General features: G+C 45.5%; 2 protein-coding genes across 3 annotated transcripts; both read right to left on the bottom strand.

Annotated features, from left to right (window-relative positions):
- Positions 1-1,244: 1,244 nt before the first annotated feature.
- LOC115164401 (transitional endoplasmic reticulum ATPase) lies at positions 1,245-11,267 on the bottom strand. Its single transcript, XM_029716839.1, has 17 exons — positions 11,124-11,267; positions 9,995-10,106; positions 9,651-9,823; positions 6,282-6,424; positions 6,051-6,181; positions 5,689-5,820; positions 5,195-5,297; positions 4,920-5,053; positions 4,539-4,674; positions 4,319-4,431; positions 3,407-3,571; positions 3,155-3,277; positions 2,873-3,085; positions 2,423-2,731; positions 2,062-2,217; positions 1,820-1,974; positions 1,245-1,739 (listed from the first exon to the last, which is right to left on the bottom strand). Exons 1-17 carry the CDS (start codon positions 11,138-11,140, stop codon positions 1,634-1,636), a joined length of 2,421 nt encoding a protein of 806 aa, XP_029572699.1. The 5' UTR covers positions 11,141-11,267; the 3' UTR covers positions 1,245-1,633.
- A 485-nt stretch (positions 11,268-11,752) lies between these two features.
- fancg (FA complementation group G) lies at positions 11,753-19,567 on the bottom strand. Of its 2 annotated transcripts, none has more exons than XM_029716841.1 (13): positions 19,376-19,567; positions 15,727-15,826; positions 15,456-15,581; positions 15,187-15,362; positions 14,862-14,997; positions 14,637-14,767; positions 14,415-14,561; positions 14,177-14,334; positions 13,660-14,046; positions 12,773-12,813; positions 12,539-12,682; positions 12,337-12,451; positions 11,753-12,165 (listed from the first exon to the last, which is right to left on the bottom strand). In XM_029716841.1, exons 1-13 carry the CDS (start codon positions 19,448-19,450, stop codon positions 12,063-12,065), a joined length of 1,839 nt encoding a protein of 612 aa, XP_029572701.1. In that variant the 5' UTR covers positions 19,451-19,567; the 3' UTR covers positions 11,753-12,062. The 2 variants fall into 2 exon arrangements, with proteins under 2 accessions (XP_029572701.1, XP_029572700.1); XM_029716840.1 differs by lacking the exon at positions 19,376-19,567 and adding an exon at positions 16,220-16,491.
- Positions 19,568-20,904: the final 1,337 nt, after the last annotated feature.

Genomic DNA, 20,904 nt, shown 5'->3' on the forward strand with positions numbered 1-20,904 from the left:
GCATACATCATCTGAGACAGGGATATGATACCCCATATACATAGTTAAAACAGCCAAATCCTCCCCATTCTCAGCTTTCAAATATCTTTGAACCCATCATAATATAACTTTATTAACTTAGCTTCTATAGCTGATCCAACTATATGAAAGTCACAGGCTGGCTTTAGCACATTTCTAAATAATAGTATCATCCTATATTGTATTAAAGCATAGTACAATACCCAAAGCAGGTTGAGTGTTCTGAGGTCATGCTGCTATAATTAGAATTACAACCCCCCCCCTCCCTCACTACTTGTTTCAGTTTAAAATTGCGTTTGCTACCGTCCATAACCCTTTCAACGCTGCTCTGAACCACATTGCGTGCAAATAGTGATGTAAGAAGACACAATAGTGCAGTTTAGTTAAACATCCTGGCACCTTTACACCTGTGGATAGAGTAAAGGTTCCCTGTAATGTGAGACGTTACATCCGTGTATAAATAACATGCTAGAGTAAGAAACCGTAAGGAGTGCTAGTTCTTGTCTGTCAGCCAGTGTGTAATGCTCAGGAGTCACGCTGGTTTTAGGCAAAGTTCAAAGTCTGGATCTGTAACCCAAATTGTTGGAAAACAAAAACTTTACGCATCTAGAGGAACAGGCCCCGAAACAGCCCACCTGCAAATAACCCATTTATACTCGTAGACAATAACACCCAGGCTCATTAAATACATTTGAATATAAACAGTCATCAATATCATGTGCGTCAAAGTTTAAATGGCAGTTTGTATATGCACCCTGGGATGATCTGGTCAGGTAAGTGGGACACAGTGTGGTCAGATAAGGTATTGAAGGGATTGCAGACATTGAAACAATGGCCACCATTTTGGATATAAACGTTAACGACAGCTCATGCATTCAACTCCTATCCATTGTAATTTACAGGTATTTAACGCAAGGTTGCCATGGTGGTGAGTGACCAGGTTTGGAAGGACACTAGAGTTAACACTCCTACTCAACAAGCTTGTGTTTTAACTAACCCTGAAGACCTAAGGACTCAGGTTAGCGACCAGAGCAAATTGAGGCTTTTTAGCTGTGGGCTAACACGGTCCTAAAGCATGCAGATGTCCTGGGTTCAAAACCCAGTCCCACAATAGGTCAGACCTCTGACTTCCCATCAAAAGGAATGAGAAACTGGTTAGACAAGTTTGTTATGGTGAACCTGGTGTCAAACAAGGAATTAGAACAGACAGACATCAAAGTCAAACATTGTCATTTCGTGAGATTTTATTTTCAACATTTTCAAACTTGTCATACATTATATGCTACTACTCATAAAAAAATTAAGTCATTAGCTATTCTTTAATCCCCTTTTATAGTCTCACAGAATCCCACAACTAAAACCAGTCACATGGGATTGTAATAAACTCAGAATGAGGCCACTCAAGCCCCCCCACCCCCATCAACCAATCACCTAGATCCACTGCCCCCCTTCCAGATCAAACCAGGCAGCTACATGTTGTTTTCTCCACCAGAGAGGAATCATACAAAAAGAAACACATGAAAGAAGCACAGAGTCCTAAAAATGGTCAATTGGGTTTGAGTGTTTGTACAGGTATGATAACAGAGCTGGCCACCATGTGGCACCATCCATCCATCTATCCATACAGGTCATCATCGTTATCCTCGTTAAACACTGGCCCCCCACCAGTGCCCCCAGTACCCTGGCTGGGACCGCTGCCCCCTGCAGCATTGGAGGGGAACCTGGGAGAGAGACAATATTCACCATTAAAAAAAAATTAAACACAACCCCCCACCCCCCCCCCACACAGTCACACCCGTACCTGAAGCTGCCAAATCCTCGGCTCTGCTGCAGCGTCTGGGCAAACATCTCGTATTTGCGGATGTCATTGTCGCTGACGGAACGGCGGGCAAATCGCATGGCCTCCTCAAAGTGGTCCTTCCTGATCTCAGGCACAGGGTCGTCTTCCTCCACCTCCTGGAGATGAGAAAGGTGAATTGAAAAAGAAAAGTAGACATAGGGAGAGAGAAACATTAAGTGAGCGAGTGAGGTGTGTGAGCTAACCATAGCAGAGGGGTTGGTCTGCCTCTCCCTCTCTCGGCGAATCTCGTTCTCGATGCACTCTCTGATAGCCAGCTTACAGGCCCGCTGGCAGATCTCTGTAAGGTCAGCACCCGAGAACCCATTGGTCATCTTAGCCAGGAAGTCCAGATCAACATCCTACAGGACAGACGGAAGAGACCGGGTTTAACCAATCATCTTAAAGGTTATACATGACAGATCTATAGCACCTGAAACATCTTACAGATTGGTGTGAGCCACTAAATCTTGTTACATTTATATTATAACGGCATCATCAACCCTTGTTACATTGGCATGATGACAGGCGTAGGAGGATGGACTGTTGGGGAACTGTGCGTTTTACCTTGCTAATGGGGCTCTTCCGGAGGTTAGCCTTGAGAATATTGATCCTGCTCTTCTCGTCAGGCAAAGGGATGTATATGAGCTGGTCCAGACGGCCGGGTCGGAGGATGGCAGGGTCGATGATGTCAGGGCGATTGGTGGCTCCAATGATGAAGACGTTCTTCTTGCTGGACATGCCGTCCATCTCAGTCAGGATCTGGTTGATGACACGGTCGGCCGCTCCGCCACCGTCTCCCACATTACCGCCACGGGCCTTCGCTATGGAGTCCAGCTCGTCAAAGAACAACACACATGGGGCTGCCTGGCGAGCCTGCACACACAGAAACACACAGATGATTGAAACATGCGGTTCAATGCTAAGACTCCAGTTTTTCTCCATGTTGATTTAGAATCTACTATAGTGCCCTAATACAAAGTGTTCACTTATTTTTGGTGAGTCACTATGGCATACCTTGTCAAAGATCTCCCTGACGTTAGCCTCGGACTCTCCAAACCACATGGTGAGAAGCTCAGGTCCTTTAATGGAGATGAAGTTGGCCTGGCACTCATTGGCAATGGCCTTGGCCAGCAGGGTCTTACCGCAACCCGGAGGCCCGTAGAACAACACTCCCTTTGAAGGGGTCATACCGAACTTCAGGAACTTATCTGGGTGCTCCACTGGGTACTACAGGGAAAAGAAAGAGGTCATTAGGTATGACAATGTGTAATGTTAAACTGTGTGCGCACGCCTTACCTGCACCAACTCCTGCAGCTCCCGCTTGACGTCTTCCAGTCCTCCTATGTCCCCCCAGGTGATGTTAGGAACCTCCACCACTGTCTCCCTCAGAGCTGATGGGTTACTCTGGCTCAGAGCCCACTGAAAGAAATACCCACGTTTAATATATAGAAAAACGCATAACAGGTAGATGTATAGATATTATATGCAGGATTGTGATTGTAGGGTAGACTACCCTACATAGTTCACACTTGGTAGTGTGTTTCTTACCCTAAAGTCATCCATGGTAACTGCAAGGGAGTTCATGACCTCTGCATCGATGGTCTCGTCCTCCAGGTCGATGAGGTCCATCTTCTTCCTGATGGCCTGGAGAGCAGCCTCTGAGCACAGGGCAGCCAGATCAGCACCCACGTGGCCGTGGGTCTCATTAGCCACCTACAAAGGAAGACAGAGGGATTTAACACATGCAGGAGCCCTCAGTACATTATACTGGTATTCATTCACGGACCAGTTTGGATTTTTACTTTATCTAACACAAAAATACCGTTATAGTTACATTAAAGTTGTTCAGTAATGTTTAGAAGATTATGGTCATACGTTTTTAAATCGCCAGTAAGAAACTGCTAAATGCTGAGAACTGCTAGCCAACTTTCTAGCTTGCCAAACAGTTCCCCAGAAATCGTCCGACTACCCCTAGTGGCGAAAATAAGAGTATTTCTAAGACAAAAGAAATTACACAATGATAAATTAGTGCATTAAATAAATTATGAAAATGCGGGAATTGATCGATAATGCAAATGGACACCGATTGGTCGAGTATCATATGCAAAGTAGTACAAACCGGAATACTGTCAGTTTGGCCTCTATATTTGGTTGAAAGGTATAAAGCAATCAGAAAAGGAGAAAACCCATTAAAACTACTTAGAATTAATTTGTTGCCATGAACTACACAAAGCATACATTTTATAACGATTATTCGGAAACATCAAATACTGTCAGAAATACAGTGATATATTTGGTCCATATCACCCAGCCCTAGACAAATGTGTCAGCCACTTAAGACAGACACACACCAAGGATACGTCCCAAATGGGACCCTATCCCCAAATAGTGCTCTACTTTTGACCATGGCTATAGGGAATAGGGTGCCTTTTGAGACACACCCAAAGAGTCAGCACACACCTGCTCAAGGTCAACATCATCATTCAGTTTCATGTTCTTGGTGTGGATCTGCAGGATCTCCAGTCTGCCTGTAGCATCGGGGATACCAATGTCCACCTCCTTGTCAAAACGCCCTGGACACACACACACACACGTTATAGCATTGGGGAAACCAATACACAACGCCTGCACAATAAAACAAAAGCACCCTGTATCCAACAGATGAAGTGTGTATACATACCAAATCGTCTAAGTGCAGCATCTATGCTGTTTGGTCTGTTGGTGGCTGCCATGACGATGACATGAGCTCTCTGCTTCAGCCCGTCCATCAGGGTCAGCAGCTGAGACACGATACGCCTCTCCACTTCTCCATGAGTCTACAAACACAGTTAGCATAACAGCATGATATGTCTCACCATCTAACAGTTGGTCTACAGAAAGTTTCAGATCACCGTTTAAAGCTGCTACACTTGGTCTTTATTAAAGTGATACAATGTCATTGTTGGGTGACCTATTATTGTCCTTTAAAGGGGATTTCAGGTTCCTTGGTATTCCATTTTGATTCTCCTCTTGTGCACATCAACCGATATACACCGCAAATACCTATTCCCCCTCGCCTCACCTTCTCTCTCTTGGGAGCGATAGCGTCCAGTTCATCAATGAAGATGATGGCAGGAGAGTTCTTCTCAGCCTCCTCAAAGGCCTTCCTCAGGTTGCTCTCACTCTCTCCAGCCAGCTTACTCATAATCTCAGGGCCTACACACACACGGACCGGCAAACAGACCGAGAGAAGTCATACAGAGCAAAATCAAAACAGCTACCACAAAAAGACAAAAGAATAGTGATATCGTGGACAGTGATCCTCTACCAGGGACAGGGTAAGGTTTAGCATCTCACCGTTGATGAGGAAAAAGAAGGCTCCGGTCTCGTTAGCGACAGCTCTGGCAATCAGGGTCTTCCCTGTACCGGGAGGTCCGTACAGCAGGATACCACGGGGGGGCTGGAGGAGAGTGAGGAACATGTCAATCTTCTTAGTGTTGTTGACAGGGGACATTAGAACACGTTTCCAATACAACAAAATGTTTCCTATGCTTAAGTCAACTGAAATCATTGACTTTAAAAGTCAAGAAAGCATGTGTTTAAACGCTACTATTCAAGAAAGTGTGTAGAGACTGACAGAAGGACTAGAACCTTCAAACTATATTATGGACCTCAAAGCCAGATCCACTGATTTAATTCATTGTTCACCTCTAATCAGAGACTGATTTAGACTTGGGACACCAGGTGAGTGGAATTAATTATCAGGTAGAACCAAAAACCAGCAGGCTCCAGACCTCATAGGGTGAGAGTTGAATATACCTGGCCTAGAAGATAGGAGCTCTGTGTTTTACCTTGACTCCTATAGCCTTGAACAGTGCAGGGTGTCTGAGAGGCAGCTCAACCATCTCCTTGATCTGAGCCAGCTGCTTCCTCACTCCTCCGATATCATCATAGCCCACCTCATTCAGGGACTCCTCCTCATCCTAAACACAGGAAACACACAGAAGTCTGAGGGTAGGTTTGCTTACCGTTTGCCGGGTATTGGCAGGGACTTCAGGATACATAGGTCCCGATTCAATATAGATTGACCCCCCCCCCCTTGCTGTGGACTTCGGGAAAGCAATGCCAATTGGATAAAAGCACAACTCCTACATTTCCATAGGCTAAATGAAGAGTGCTCTGCCCACAAGCGATGGTGTAGGTTGTGACCCACCTCTCTCCTGATAGGCTCTCCCTCACAGTGGATGACTGTATCTGGGGCGACGATGCAGTAGGGGTTGGGGTCGGTCTCTACCACCTTGAACTCCACCGCACGCATACCCCCCCGAACAAGGAATATATCACCTACACACAATGACATTAAAGAATTAAATACAGACAAAATTCTATTGTTCACAGTCTCACTTTGGAAACAAAATGATTGGTAACAGGTGTGTGTACTGACCCTTGCGGATGGGCCTGTAGGCCTCCAGGAAGTAGGGTTTGAGGTAGACCTCAAACAGGTTGCCAGTGATCCCCTCGACTGTGTCATCAATAGGCAAAACATGAATCCTCTTCCCATACTTTACATCAGGACACGGCTGGATACTGTAGCAGGAGAAAGAGAAACACTCATCTCAATTTGCATTGGGAATATTATTTATATAGCAAATGGTATAGGTCACATACATATGATTAGCAGATGCTATTGCGAGTGTAGCGAAATGCTTATGCTTCTAGATCCGACAGTGCAGCAGTACCTAACAATTCCACAACTAAACCTAATACACAATCTAGTGAAGGAATGACAATAGATAAGTATAACATATGGATGAGCAGTGACAGAGCAGCTAAGACCCAATAGATCGTGAAGGATACAGTATATACATACGAGATGAGTAATGCGAGATATGTAAACATTCTTAAGTGGCATTATTAAAGTGACTAGTGTTCCATTTATTAAAAAGTGGCCAATGATATCAAGTCTGTAGGTAGGCAGCCCCCTCTGTGCTAGCGGTGACTGTTCAGTCTTATGGCCTTGAGATTGAAAAACAGCTTCTCTCCCCGTCCCAGCTCTGATGCACCTGTACTGATCTCGCCTTCTGGATGGAAGCGGGGTAAACAGGTAGTGGCACGGGTGATTATTGTCCTTGATCTTTTTGCCTTCCTGTGACATCAGGTGTTGTAGGCGTCCTGAAGGGCAGGTAGTTTGCCCCCGGTGATGTGTTGTGCAGACTGCACCACCCTCTGGAAAGCCCTGCGGTTGAGGGCGGTGCAGTTGCCATACCAGGCGGTGATACAGCCCGACAGGATGCTCTCAATTGTGTACCTGTAAAAGTTGAGGGTTTTCGGTGACAACCCATATACATTTTTTTTTCACCCTCCTGAGGTTGAAGAGGCGTTGTTGCGCCGCCTTCACCACACTGTCGGTATGTGTGTGGACCGTTTCAGTTTGTCGGTGTACACCGAGGAACTTAAGACTGTCCACCTTCAATGCTGTCCCATCTCTCCGCTGTTTCCTAAAATCCAATCTCTTTTGTTTTGCTGACATTGATTGAGGGGTTATTTTCCTGACACCACACCGAGGGCCCTCACCTCCTCCCTGTAGGCTGTCTCGTCGTTGTTGGTAATCAAGCCTAACACCGTAGTGTCGTCTGTAAACTTGATTGAGTTGGAGGCGTGCATGGCCGCGCAGTCATGGGTGAACAGGCAGTTCAGCAGAGAGCTGAGAACAAACCCTTGTGGGGCCCCAGAGTTGAGAACACGTTGTTTCCTACCTTGACCACCTGGGGGCGGCCCATCATGAAGTCCAGGACCCAGTTGCACAGGGCAGGGTCAAGACCCTGGGACTCAAGCTTAATGATGAGTTGAGGGTACTATGGTGTTGAATGCTGAGCTGTAGTCAATGAACAGCATTCTTACATAGGTATTCCTCTTGTCCAGATGGGATAGGGCAGTGTGCAGTGTGATGGCGATTGTGTCGTCCATGGACCTATTGGGGCGCTAAGCAAACTGGAGTGGATCTAGGGTAACAGGTAGGGTGGCGGTGATATGATCCTTGACTAGTCTCTCAAAGCACTTCATGATGACAGAAGTCAATGATAGTCATTTAGTTCAGTTACCTTAGCTTTCTTGGGAACAGGATCAATGGTGGCCATCTTGAAGCATGTGGGGACAGCAAACTGGGATCGGGATTGATTGAATATATCCGTAAACACACCAGCCAGTCCGCGCATGCTCTGAGGACGCGGCTAGCGATGCCGTCTGGGCCGGCAGCCTTACGAGGGTTAACACGCTTAAACGTTTTACTCACGTCGGCCACAGAGAAGGAGAGCCCACAGTCTGTGGTAGTGGGCCGTGTCCGTGGCACTGTATTGTCCTCAAAGAAGTTGTTTAATTTGTCTGGGAGCGAGACATAGATGGCCGTGACAGGGCTGGTTTTATTTTTGTAATCCTTGATTGTCTGTAGACCCTGCCACATACGTCTTGTGTTTGAGCAGTTGAATTGCTTACGGAGGGAATAATTACACTGCCTTTGGTCATGTTTCCAGTCGCCTTGCCATGATTAAATGCAGTTGTACATGCTTTCAGTATTGTGCAAATGCTGCAAAAGTTTCTGGTTAGGGAAGGTTTTAATAGTCACAGTGGGTACAACATCTTCTATACACTTCCTTATAAACTCGCTCACCGAGTAAGCGTATACGGCAATGTTATTGTCTGAAGCTACCAGGAACATAACCCAGTCCACGTGATCAAAGCAATCTTGGAGCGTGGCGTCCGATTGGTCAGACCAGCATTGGATAGAAATAAGCACGGGCGCTTCCCGTTTTAGTTTCTGCCTATAGGAGGAGAGTAACAAGATGGAGTCATGGTCAGATTTGCCAAAAGGAGAGCGGGGGGAGGGCCTTGTATGCATCGCGGAAGTTAGAGTAGCAGCGGTCGAGTGTGTTGCTCGTGTACTGCAATCGATGTGCTGATAGAATTTAGGTAGCCTTGTTCCTAGATTACCTTTGTTCTAATCCCCAGCTACAATAAATGTAGCCTCAGGATATAAGGTTTCCAGTTTGCATAAAGTCCAGTGAAGTTCCTTGATGGCCGTCTTGGTATCCGCTCGTGGGGGGATATACACGGCTGTGACGATAACCGAGGAGAGTTCTCTTGGGAGATAATACGGTCGGCATTTGATTGTGAGGAATTCTAGGTCAGGTGAACAAAAGGACTTGAGCTCTTCTATGTTGTTACAATTACACCATGAGTCATTAATCATGAAACATACACCCCCACCCTTCCTACCAGAGACGTTTGTTCGATGCACTGAAAATCCCGTTGGCTGTACGGACTCCGACAGCATGTCCCCAGCTAGCCATGTCGCCATGAAGCAGTATGTTACCATCCCGGATCCCTCTTTGGAAAGCAACTCTTGACCTAATTTCATCGACTTTTTTAACTAGGGACTGGACATTAGCGAGTAATATACTCGGAAGCAATGGGTGGTGTGCACGCATCCGAAGACTCACTAGAAGACCGCGCCGGCACCATCTCCTCCGAAAACGTTGTTTTGGTAAGCCTCGAATCAGTTCAAATGCCCTGGGAGGTGCAGACAAAGGATCCGTTTTGGGAAAGTCGTATTCCTGGTAAGTTGACATCTCTCTGACATCCAGTAGTTATTCCCGTCTATGTAATAACACTCAAGGTTGTTTTCTGGGCTAACAATTTAAATACATTAAAAATACTGCAGTTTCCCGAGAACTCTCCTCGGTTATTGAGATGGAAGTGATGCTGCCATCTCAATCGGCGCCATCCAGTTAATATACAGGTGTGTGCGTGTGTGTACCTGATGACATCCCCCAGACGGACACGGAGATTGTTGCGGACCACACGGTTCATGCGGACCTTCTCATCAGAGCAGGTGTCGTCAGACAGGACAATACACACAGACTCCCTGCGCTTCTTCCCCTTCATCAGCACTGTGTCGCCACGGAACAGCTGCAGCTCATCCATCTTTGCCTAAAAACAGAGCATGAATGACATGAATTTCACTAAGTGTACTAAATACGTAGACAGCAGGACCAGATCTTTTCCACACCAGCAGCAGTGTTTCAAAATAACAAAATGATCACAATCTGGGATTCTAAACGTTAACACAAATCCACCCAATGACCTGTAATTTAGGCCTACCTGAGAGAGAGAGACCACACTGTTGTCCTCGTTGATGGATTCATCGACAATCAATCTGTTTGGTCTGGTCTTCTGCTTCAGAATCGCAGTGGAAAGGTCATCATTTTTGGATCTAGTTCAAACAGAAACAAAAGCGACAAATTAAAACTCAAAGCTGACCGTCGGATAATGCTCAGTTGTTACTCCATACACGTTCTGTCCTTGTCTTATTCAGAATATTGATTTAGAAACGTCATTTTCATAGTCAGCAGTCAACTATGCTAATGTTGGATAGCTCGGCATAAATACTGTTAATTCATCGCCAGCTAGCTAATGTTGGCTAACTAGCTACCGTTAGCTCAGCAGCAGTGAGCAGATGACACAGCAAAAGGACAACTTTTGGGATCCTGAGCTGGCAAGCTACGGCTATTTAAACCAGCTAAAACATTGATGTAGCTAACGTTAACTAGTTCGGTATATAAACCTTATTAAATTAGCTAGATATATAGTTTACATTTTCGCAATATGCTATACACCTAAACCATCATAACACTAACCGTTTATTAGTTAGCTAGTCTGGTAACGTTAGGCTAATATGTTAGCTAAGCCAGTGACAAGGCCGACATTTTCACCCAGCTTTGAGTTAGCTAGCCTAACGTTAGGTAGCTAGCGAGTTGGCTAACTAGTAACGTTTAACGAATTGAGTTTGCAGTAACTTAGACATTTCCTGCCTCTAATTTATCATCATGGTCGTTGGATGAGCTTGTCAAGCCTGCAGGCCAGCGTTTCACAGGCTAGTTAGCTTACATAGTTAGTCAAATGTGCCGGTAGGCCCAGCCAACTTAGCTTGACAAAGCGTAGCTAGCTAACGTTAGCTGCCTACCTACAAACGTTTGTCAATCACTAACAGTAGTTTGGGTCATTCCAATAACTGGTCCCAATTACACTTTACATTAGCTCATACGTTAGTTAGCTAGTCAAGTTAATTCGTAACTTGAGTAGGGCATGACATATACTCTAACTAGCTAGCTAACCTTAGCTGAGGTATAATATTCGAGTTTAGTAACACGCTTGTTAAAATACACTTTTCTAGATGTGTTGGCTGTTTAGGTAACGATAGTTAGCCAACTGGTAACACATGTCTACTTACTCTCCTCCCGAGGCCATGGTACTAGTGAAATAGTATGTATAAATAAAAAGTAGCTCGCTATTTGTGGAGCGTCACTGGCAAGGTAACTTCACACCGTTCTCTTCAGTTCCAATTGCTACTGTTATGGACTAGAGCTCTCAAATCGATGCACGAGACAAACCTACTACATTCGAGAACCCAATCACATCCGCCGTTTTAACGTTTTCGAGAACTTTGTGAACATTTTGACCAATTGGATTCAGTTAGTGGGCGACGTCCATGTGCCTAGACCCATTGGCTAAGGCGCCTGTCATTAAACTGCTATGTTCCAATCAGAGTGCACCGCGTTGAGGTTATAGCGACATGGCAGATGCTCTCGATTTATTGAAACCGGTTTAGAGTGGCATTTATTGGTCCATATCTCGACTCTTCCTCGGTTTGCTGGGGTGTAAATTAAGTGCAATCCTCCATATCACGCTGACTTCATATCATCACTGTGTTGCTTTATAACATTATCGCTCTAGGTCTAACCTTATAGCACAAGTTCATCCTAATAGCAAAACAGAGAGACAGTTGTTTTTACCAGTAACAGGAGCTTGTTAGCTCCAAATCTCCCATACTGAGCATTCATTAAAACAATAACCAACACAGAAGAGAACAACCACACTCTTTATGGTGCTGAGTAAATACAAAATAATTTCAAACAAAAATATGACATATTTACAGAAATAGGGCTACAGAGTTCTAGTCCTCGAGTGGCCATCCTCCAAAATCTTGGCTGGGCTTCAGAGGTTAACAGAGTTCAAACTCCACTTAATTGGAACTCCATTTCAGCCAGGATATGAACCTCACACTATGTTGGGTGGGTAAAACCAGCTTGTCCCACGTACAGGGCTCACTAAGCCTTATGAGGACATCCCAGAGCTTATGTGGACACGCAAGTGTTTCTGGAGACACCCCCTAGCTGTGCCGAGTGTTGATGAACTCCTCCACTCTGCGTCGGAGGTCAGTGAGGTCCAGGGAGGGGCCAGTCTGGGGGTCCAGCAGGTACAGGGGAACACCTCTGGAAGGAGAGAACGCAGAAAAACAGAGGGTTAGGATGTGTCTCAAATGACACCTATAACTCTCAATTTTATACTCAAAACAATGTCTTTCTACATGTTTTTCCATTTGTATTGCGAGTAAATCCAGGTGATCATTTGTAGTGAACCATTGACCACTGATGTCATCTTACTCTAATGATGGAGCTGTGCTGGAGCTCTGGGTCTTCTCCCAAAAGGCTGCAGCCTCCTGTCTCCTCCCCAGCCTCCACAGCACCTCAGTTAGCCACAGCCCAGCGCTCGCACACCCTGTATGCACACCCAGGGGCTGGATTACAATCATGTATTACTTACTAGATACTAGTCTACATAAAGACAATTTAACCCTGTAGTTGCCTGGTGCAGCCTGCAGGCTGAGCTGTAGGTCTCTCAGGGACTCCCTCTTCTGGTCTCTGTGTGTGAAGCTGATTCCTCTCCCTGCCAGAGCCAGCCCTTTCAGCCTCTGCAGGGTCCTAACACCTAGCTCCAGCTTCACACAGCCTGCAACCAAACACCAACACATGTCAAGACAACCTCCAGATACACAAATCAACAAACATACATGTCCAAGTGGCCAGTCTGAATCCTCACCTTTCTGTTTAACACACACCTTCATCAGCAGGTTGATGCACCTGAAACACAACACATACTCCTTCAGAACTGGAACACACTCCCTCAGAACTAGAAGACACAGTTTCAGCACTCAGGTGTAAGGCATGATGCTCATCTGGTGGAGTCGGTAACCCGACCGGCCTAATGGGAACTTCTATGTTTTGATGTGATGCGAAGTGAGCTTCACCTGGTGCAGTGTAATGCAATATGAGACTCACCTGGTGCAGTGGGTGAAGTGTGATGTGATATGAGACTCACCTGGCGCAGTGGGTGAAGTGTGATGTGATATGAGACTCACCTGGTGAAGTGTGATGTGATATGAGACTCACCTGGTGCAGTGGGTGAAGTGTGATGCGATATGAGACTCACCTGGTGAAGTGTGATGTGATATGAGACTCACCTGGTGCAGTGGGTGAAGTGTGATGCGATATGAGACTCACCTGGTGAAGTGTGATGTGATACGAGACTCACCTGGTGCAGTGGGTGAAGTGTGATGCGATATGAGACTCACCTGGTGAAGTGTGATGTGATACGAGACTCACCTGGTGCAGTGGGTGAAGTGTGATGCGATATGAGACTCACCTGGTGAAGTGTGATGTGATATGAGACTCACCTGGTGCAGTGGGTGAAGTGTGATGCGATATGAGACTCACCTGGTGAAGTGTGATGTGATACGAGACTCACCTGGTGCAGTGGGTGAAGTGTGATGCGATATGAGACTCACCTGGTGAAGTGTGATGTGATACGAGACTCACCTGGTGCAGTGGGTGAAGTGTGATGCGATATGAGACTCACCTGGTGAAGTGTGATGTGATACGAGACTCACCTGGCGCAGTCAGTGAAGTGTGATGCGATATGAGGCTCACCTGGTGTAGTGGGTGACAGCCTGCTTCCAGTCCTTGAGGTGGGAATAGCAGTGGGCCTGGAGAAGGTAGGCAGCCCCAGACCACAGCACCACACCCAGCCGGTCCTGGCCTAACCCCAGCTTGTCTGGAGACCCAGGCACAGACGCCTCCATGGGCTCCTCCAGCAACAGCCTCTCTGGGAGCAGCTCTAGAGTCGTACTGATGACTTCATCACAAAGTGCCAGGCAGTCTGTAGGCCGCTGGGCCGTCAGCAGGGAGGAGCCAGCCTCCAGGTAGAGCTCAGGTAACCTGGGGAGGGAAGGGGCCTCAGAGAACCCCTGAGACAGCTGGTGGTCTGACTGAAGAGCAGCTAGGAGGTCCAGGTAGTGCTCTACACCCTCTGACACACTACAACACAAACACACAACCATAGGATAGCACACTACAAGATAAACAACAGTAGTACAAATTCAACCCTCTCAGATCTGAAGAAGTTCCTAGGAGGTATGTCGACAATGTTGTCTATCTGGGAACTTGCCTTCCGTGGAGCACACACTTCTGAGCCAGACTGTGTAGTACGCTGAGGGGGGAGGGGACAGAAAGCAGGCTGGATAGGGATTGGCCAGGGAGCAGAGAGGTGGGACAGATGATAGGTGGGGCCACAGCAGGCTGGGTGGCAGGTGGCATCATCAGAACCTGGCACAGACACAAGACCCATCACATTTCAGTCAACTACTGCCTCAGACAGATGCCTTTAATCTGTGTGTGTCACTCACTGAGTGTAGCAGATGTAGAGCCTGGATCTCTGCTTGTGTGTTTCCCAGCTGCCTGTAGACCAGGATGCTCTGGTGCAGCGCACACACACACCTCACGTCCGTCTCCAACGCCTTCCTATAACACTGCATAGCACTGTGTAGACGACCCTGCACATAAACACATCTCAGTGGTCATCACTCTTGTGTGTGTGTGTGTGTGTGTGTGTGTGTGTGTGTTTTTACCATGCGGCTGAGGCAGAGGCCTGTGAGAGTGTGTATCTGGGCCAGCAGTTCTCTGGGGGCCAATGGGGAGGGTTCTCTCTGAAGAACAGTCAGGGCCTCTGAACACCGGCCCTCACACAGCAGCTCAGCACCTGCAAAGGTAAGGACAGGTAAGGGTTAACCTCTCTGACCTTAGACAGATAAGGGTTAAACTAACCAGCATGGGGAGCTCTGAATGGTTCAGACCTTGAGCGATGACAGTGCAGATGAGAAGGAGGTCTTTTAGATCCCTGGGGTGCACTAGCACCGCTGGACTGACTGCACTCTTCTCCACAGCCACCTCTCCTGCCCCCAGTCCCTCAGAGAGAGATCGCAGCTCTTCCTGCAGACAGAGGGAACCAGAAAAACTTGAATATTTGTGACGTGATGTCAGTGTGTAACGGTAAAGAACTATTGTTTCAAGACCTCATTTCTGATTACTTCATCATGACCTAATAAGGCAATCCTAGTGTTTTACATACAGAGAAATCCAATAACAGGTTGGTCACACACACACACACACACACACTACCTGCAGCTCCTGTATGTGCCCCAGTCTGCAGGTAGACAGCCAGAGAGCCCAGTGCAGACAGAGCAGCTGCAGAGTACAGGAGCGCAGGGAAGGTGTGGAACCCAGGGACTTTAGAACCATACACCAGAACACTGGGGGGTTGGGAGGTGGACGATCACAACCTACAGCACCTAGAGCTGCACAAAGTATAGGGGGTGAGGTGAGAGAGATGGGGGAAGAGGGCAAAGATAGATATGTGTTTCCTACCTGTGTGAGTGTGCGTTTCGTACCTCTCTCCAGGCTGTGTGTGAGGAGCTGCTCTGCCTCAGTGAGTTGTGTCTGACTGATGGAGAACAGAGAGCAGTTATACACCACTGTCAACTCCAACTGGACATGGGCCGGCACCGCAAGTACACCTGGAGGGGAAGGGAGGTGAGGGGGCGGAAAGGGATGGAGAGGAGGTGAGGGAAGGTGTGGTGGATGGAGAGAGGAGGGGAGACTTATCTGTATGACTTTTTTGGGGGTGCTAGCTTAAATTAAATGCCATCTTAGATTTTGCACCTTGTATTTTCTGTAATAGTTTGTGACTCTCCACGTAGCACCATTTCAGTAGTGTCAGACCCTGTTCCCGGGTCACTGCATCTCCTCTGTCACGATGTTGCTGAAAAGACACGTTTGTTAGGGTGTTTTCACACTTGGTCCCTTTCAGACAATTTTTGTGAACTCAGTGCAGCTCGCTTAATTTTCTGTGCAGTGTTAATGCTCCAAAGGAACTCAGACCCTTAGAAAAGAGCCCTGATGCGAACCGAACTGAGACCATCTCGAGAAGTGGTCTGAGTTTGGTACACTTGAATTCCACGGTCCGGTTTCCTTTTTCAAGGCAATGTGAACACCAACCTCTCCAGGTTTGCATGTTATTATTCCCACACCACAGGCTACTGCAACACTGTTTCCCCTGCCAAATCCCCTCACATTGGTGCCACCATCCATTTGGCGACAGATTTTCATGTGAACATAAAAAAATTGCATAAAAACAATATGCGCATTTTCCTACCTGAGATGGGTTTCCGTCAAATTGACTTGTTGCGGAGAAAAGGCTGTGCGTGATGCCGTAGTGCACATAAAACGACATTTACGGTTCATTTCCAAAGTATCGAATAAAAAATACAAGCTAAATGATTTTCCACAAATGTTCAACTCCACTGTTTGCGTTATATAACGTGTGCCCCCTCTGGTACTGGCAAATGCGCTCTAGCCAACAGCTTGCCGACACAAAGCTGGTATAGCCCACTACATGAGATTATTTTGGACAAAATAGCGATCATGTCACCAGAATAAGACACTCAATATTTATTGAAAAGGAGCACCAAGCTCATCACTGTGCACTTTCACCACCCTGTGAAATTCATCATAACTTATTTCATCTGTAGCCTAATAAATGAGAAGGGTGTAATTGCTGCCCGCAATTTGGGGCGCTCCTACATCTTTATACTTCTATTGGTCATTTTCTAAATTAGGATAGTCGGGAGGCGGGGAACTCTAGTACAGTAGGTGCTGTTAATGAACAATAAAGTTGGATGTCAGCAGCCAATAAACCCCACAGAAGAAGGGGTACAGCGGTAGCTAGCTAGCCGAACACCGGTAGACAGTGTCCTTCGCCCCCACCTATCGGGCACTGTTTCCCCGCAGTTCTGTTAACGACGGCGAGGGCAGGTGTCCGGCAGGCGGGAGCAGGGATACTGTGTGCTAGCTTAGCCAGCTAGTCCTAAGGAGAACTCCGGTACACAGCAGGCGGGAGCGACACCGTGTGTTAGCTAACTAGCAAGCTAGCTAGTACACGGTATCGCCCTTGCATCCTATCTGCTGTGTCAGTGGGAGGCGGGGACGACTGGTAGACAGTGTCCTTCGGGGGAGAGAAAAACTAATAATACTTTTATTTCCCTTTGGACCCACATTCAAAACTGTCACACAAGCATGATGTTGTCCTCCCAACACATGCATTCCCAACGCGTTTTCGTGGGAGGACCACACTAGGGCTGACCCCATTTAGTCGATTGTTTGGTAGATGGTCGACCAACAGCCTAAGTTTTTTTTAGTCTAGCAGTCCCAAATAAATATATTTTTATGGCACACGAGAAACCTGTCTGATTTACACTTCTCGGAGTGGACTAATCCATTGTGGAGTCTGCGGGATGGCACACCAGTATCCCACCTTGTCTGGCGTATTTGGTTTTGTCGACATTTGAAAAGTTTAACGACAAATGTTCTGTTTCCATCAGGCCTGTCATGACTTTTTTTATCCGACATGTACTTTACTTGCATAAAAAGGTTGGATGAAACCTGGTTGATGATGAAAAACGTGTGCTGTTTTTGTATATTAAATCTCTATTGTCTAGCGTGAACAGAAATGCAAAAATGTGTTGAGTTTTGTACCGACACGATGTTCAAACTATTTGTTTGCATTATGTGACCTACAGGCTGAGAGAGCTCCATAAGCTGTTTATTTGATGATGGGTCTTGAATAGTGTGAGAAGACAACAATATTTGGTGAGAATCGCAACATTGATTTTGTACCCTATGCTAGCTCTTAAAGGGACAGTAGCCTACATTGGGTGTACAATTTAATTACATAATTATTTAATCTGCAGATATTGTGTTACCAATAACATTTACATGTTAATATTATATCCTGATTATAATTGTCTCAACTAAATGCAATCTATTAGCTTCCAAAATGTAAGTAGGCACAGTGCATTCAGAAAGTATTCAGACCCCTTTACTTTTTCCACATTTTGTTACGTTACAGCCTTATTCTAAAATTGATTAAAACAGGTTTAGAAATGTTGCAAATTTATTGAAAATAAAAACTGAAATATCACATTTACATAAGTATTCAGACCCTTAGTACTTTTAAAATACATTTTCTAAAAACCTGTTTTCACTGTCATTTTGGGGTATTTTGTGTACATTGATGAGGAAAATATCTAGCTGATATTGGCGGGAACTGGAACACGCTGTCGTAAACGTCGATCCAGAGCATCCCAAACATGCTCAATGGGTGACATCTGGTGAGTATGCAGGCCATGGAAGAACTGGGACATTTTCAGCTTCCAGGAATTGTGTATAGATCCTTGTGACATGGAGCCGTGCATTATCATGCTAAAACATGAGGTGAAGGCAGCGGATGAATGGCATGAAAATGGGCCTCAGGATATCTCTGTGCACCCAAATGGCAATCGATAAAATCTAATTGGGTTTGTTGTCCATAGCTTATGCCTGCCTGCCCATATCATAACTCAGTCCTCACTGCCACCATGGGCAATCTGTTCACAACTTTGACATCAGCAAAGACCCTGGTGAGGACGACGAGCATGCAGATGAGCTTCCCTGAGACGGTTTCTGACAGTTTGTGCAGCAATTCATTGGTTATGCAAACCCAGTGTCATCTGCTGTCCAGGTGGCTGGTCTCAGACAATCCTGCTGGTGAAGAAGTCGGATGTGGAAATCCTGGGCTGGCGTGGTTACACATGGTCTGCGGTTGTGAGGCCAGTTGGACATACTGTCAAATTCTCTAAAATTACGTTGGAGGCAGCTTATGGTAGAGAAATTATCTGGCAACAGCGCTGGTGGACCTTCCTGCAATCAGCATGCCAATTGCACACTCCATTAAAACATCTATGGCATTGTGTTGTGACAAGACTGCACATTTTAGAGTGGCCTTTTATTGCCCCAAACACAAGGTGCACCTGTGTAATGATCATGCTGTTCAATCAGCTTCTTGATATGCCACACCTGTCAGGTGGATGGATTATCTTGGCAAAGGAGAAATGCTCACTAACAGGGATGTGAACACCTTTGTGCACAACATTTTTGAGAAATAAGCTTTTTGTTTCAGCTCATGAAACCAACACTTTACATGTTGCGTTCAGTATAACGTTAACTGCCGAAATTCAATTGATAGAGGGCAACACTGTGGTCAAGAAGGGATCCATCATTTGTAGCAAGTTTAGGAGAATTTACGTGACAGGTTGAGAAATAGGTTAAGATTAGGAAAAGGATTAGGGTTAGCGAAAATGTAAATATATATATATATATATATATATATATATAGCGTATACTTTTAACGTAAATCTGACAAATGTTGGATCCATCTAGACATTACCCTTCGTTTGTTGGCTAGCTAGCTAGCAAGCTAAATATAGTAGCTCACCTTCCACTTGTCTACGATAGCGTTATTTTCTTCAGTCCATCTGTCAAGCAAACATGGAGCAGATACATGAGACATCGTTGTCACACAATCCTTTACAAATCATTAAAAATACAACCGCTCATGTCTCTTTGTTGTTGTTTCGAACTTTCCCTTTCTGGAGTCAAAGACAGGAAGCTATGTCAGCGAAGAATGTTCTGTCCGGCGTAAATCCATGTTGCTCTACCGCCGCCTACTGGATAAAGCAGGCAACACTCTCTCGATTCCATTCAAAGGGGCTTTAATGACATGTGAAACATGTTACATTACCAAAGCAAGTGGGAAAAAACAAAAGTGAGAATAAACTAAAACAACGTCAACAGAAAAATACAAGTGAACAGTAAACATTGCACTCAAATGTTATCAGCTATGTACAGTGATTTTAACAATGTGAAAATAGTTGTAGTGTGAACAGTAGGGAACGATAAGTAAACAGATAATATCGGTTGTATTTACAATGATATATGTACTCCACTGGTTGCCCTGTTTCCATGGCAACAGGTCACAAATCTTGTTGCTGTGATTGCACATTGAAGTATTTAACCTAACATATATGGGAGTTTATCACTGTTTGACTAGTTTTCAAATTCTTTGTGGATCTGTAGGAAATATGTGTCTCTAATATGGCCATAACTTTAAAAGGAGGTAAGGAAGTGCAGCTCAAATAAAATTGTAATTAAATCAATTTTACACATATTTTTAAGATGTTATCGCAGGTGCAAAAATCAGAACGAGCAATGTCAGAGTCCGGAATATACTGTAAATAGATATGTGTGTATAATAGCGTATATAGACTATGGACAGTATACAGTATGAATAGAAAGATGTGTACAGCAGTAGATATTTTTTTATTTGATTTTTATTTAACTAGGCAAGTCAGTTAAGAACAAATTCTTATTTACAATGACGGCCTACCCCGGCCTAACCCGGACAACGCTGAGCCAGTTGTGCGCCGCCCTATAAGACTCCCAATCACGGCCGGTTGTGATACAGCCTGGAATCGAACCAGGGTCTGTAGTGACACCTCTAGCACTGTGATGGTATATAGGATCAGCCTTGACTAGAATACAGTATATACATATTAAGTATAAAAAAATAGTATGTAAACATTATTAAAGTGACCAGTGTTCAATGACTATGTACATAGGGCAGCAGTCTCTAAGGTGCAGGGTAGAGTACCGGGTGGTAGCCGGCTAGAACAGTAACTAAGGTTCAGGGTAGGATACTGGGTGGAAACCAGTTAATGGTGACTATTTACAGTCTGATTGCCTCGAAATAGAAGCTGTTTTTCAGTCTCTCGGCCGCAGTTTTGACACACCTGCACCTGGGGAACAGGCGTGGGTAGGGTGGCTGAGGTCCTTGATGATATTCTTGGCGTTCCTGGGACATCGGGTGCTTTATTACATTCACCCAGTTCAATGTAACATCAATAGGTTAAGGCTACTAAATGATACTCAAATTTTCCCTATACCCATTATGAGGTTGCTATAACC

The sequence above is a fragment of the Salmo trutta genome, chromosome 27, assembly GCF_901001165.1.
Source record: "Salmo trutta chromosome 27, fSalTru1.1, whole genome shotgun sequence".
In the NCBI taxonomy this organism is placed as follows: Eukaryota; Metazoa; Chordata; class Actinopteri; order Salmoniformes; family Salmonidae; genus Salmo; species Salmo trutta.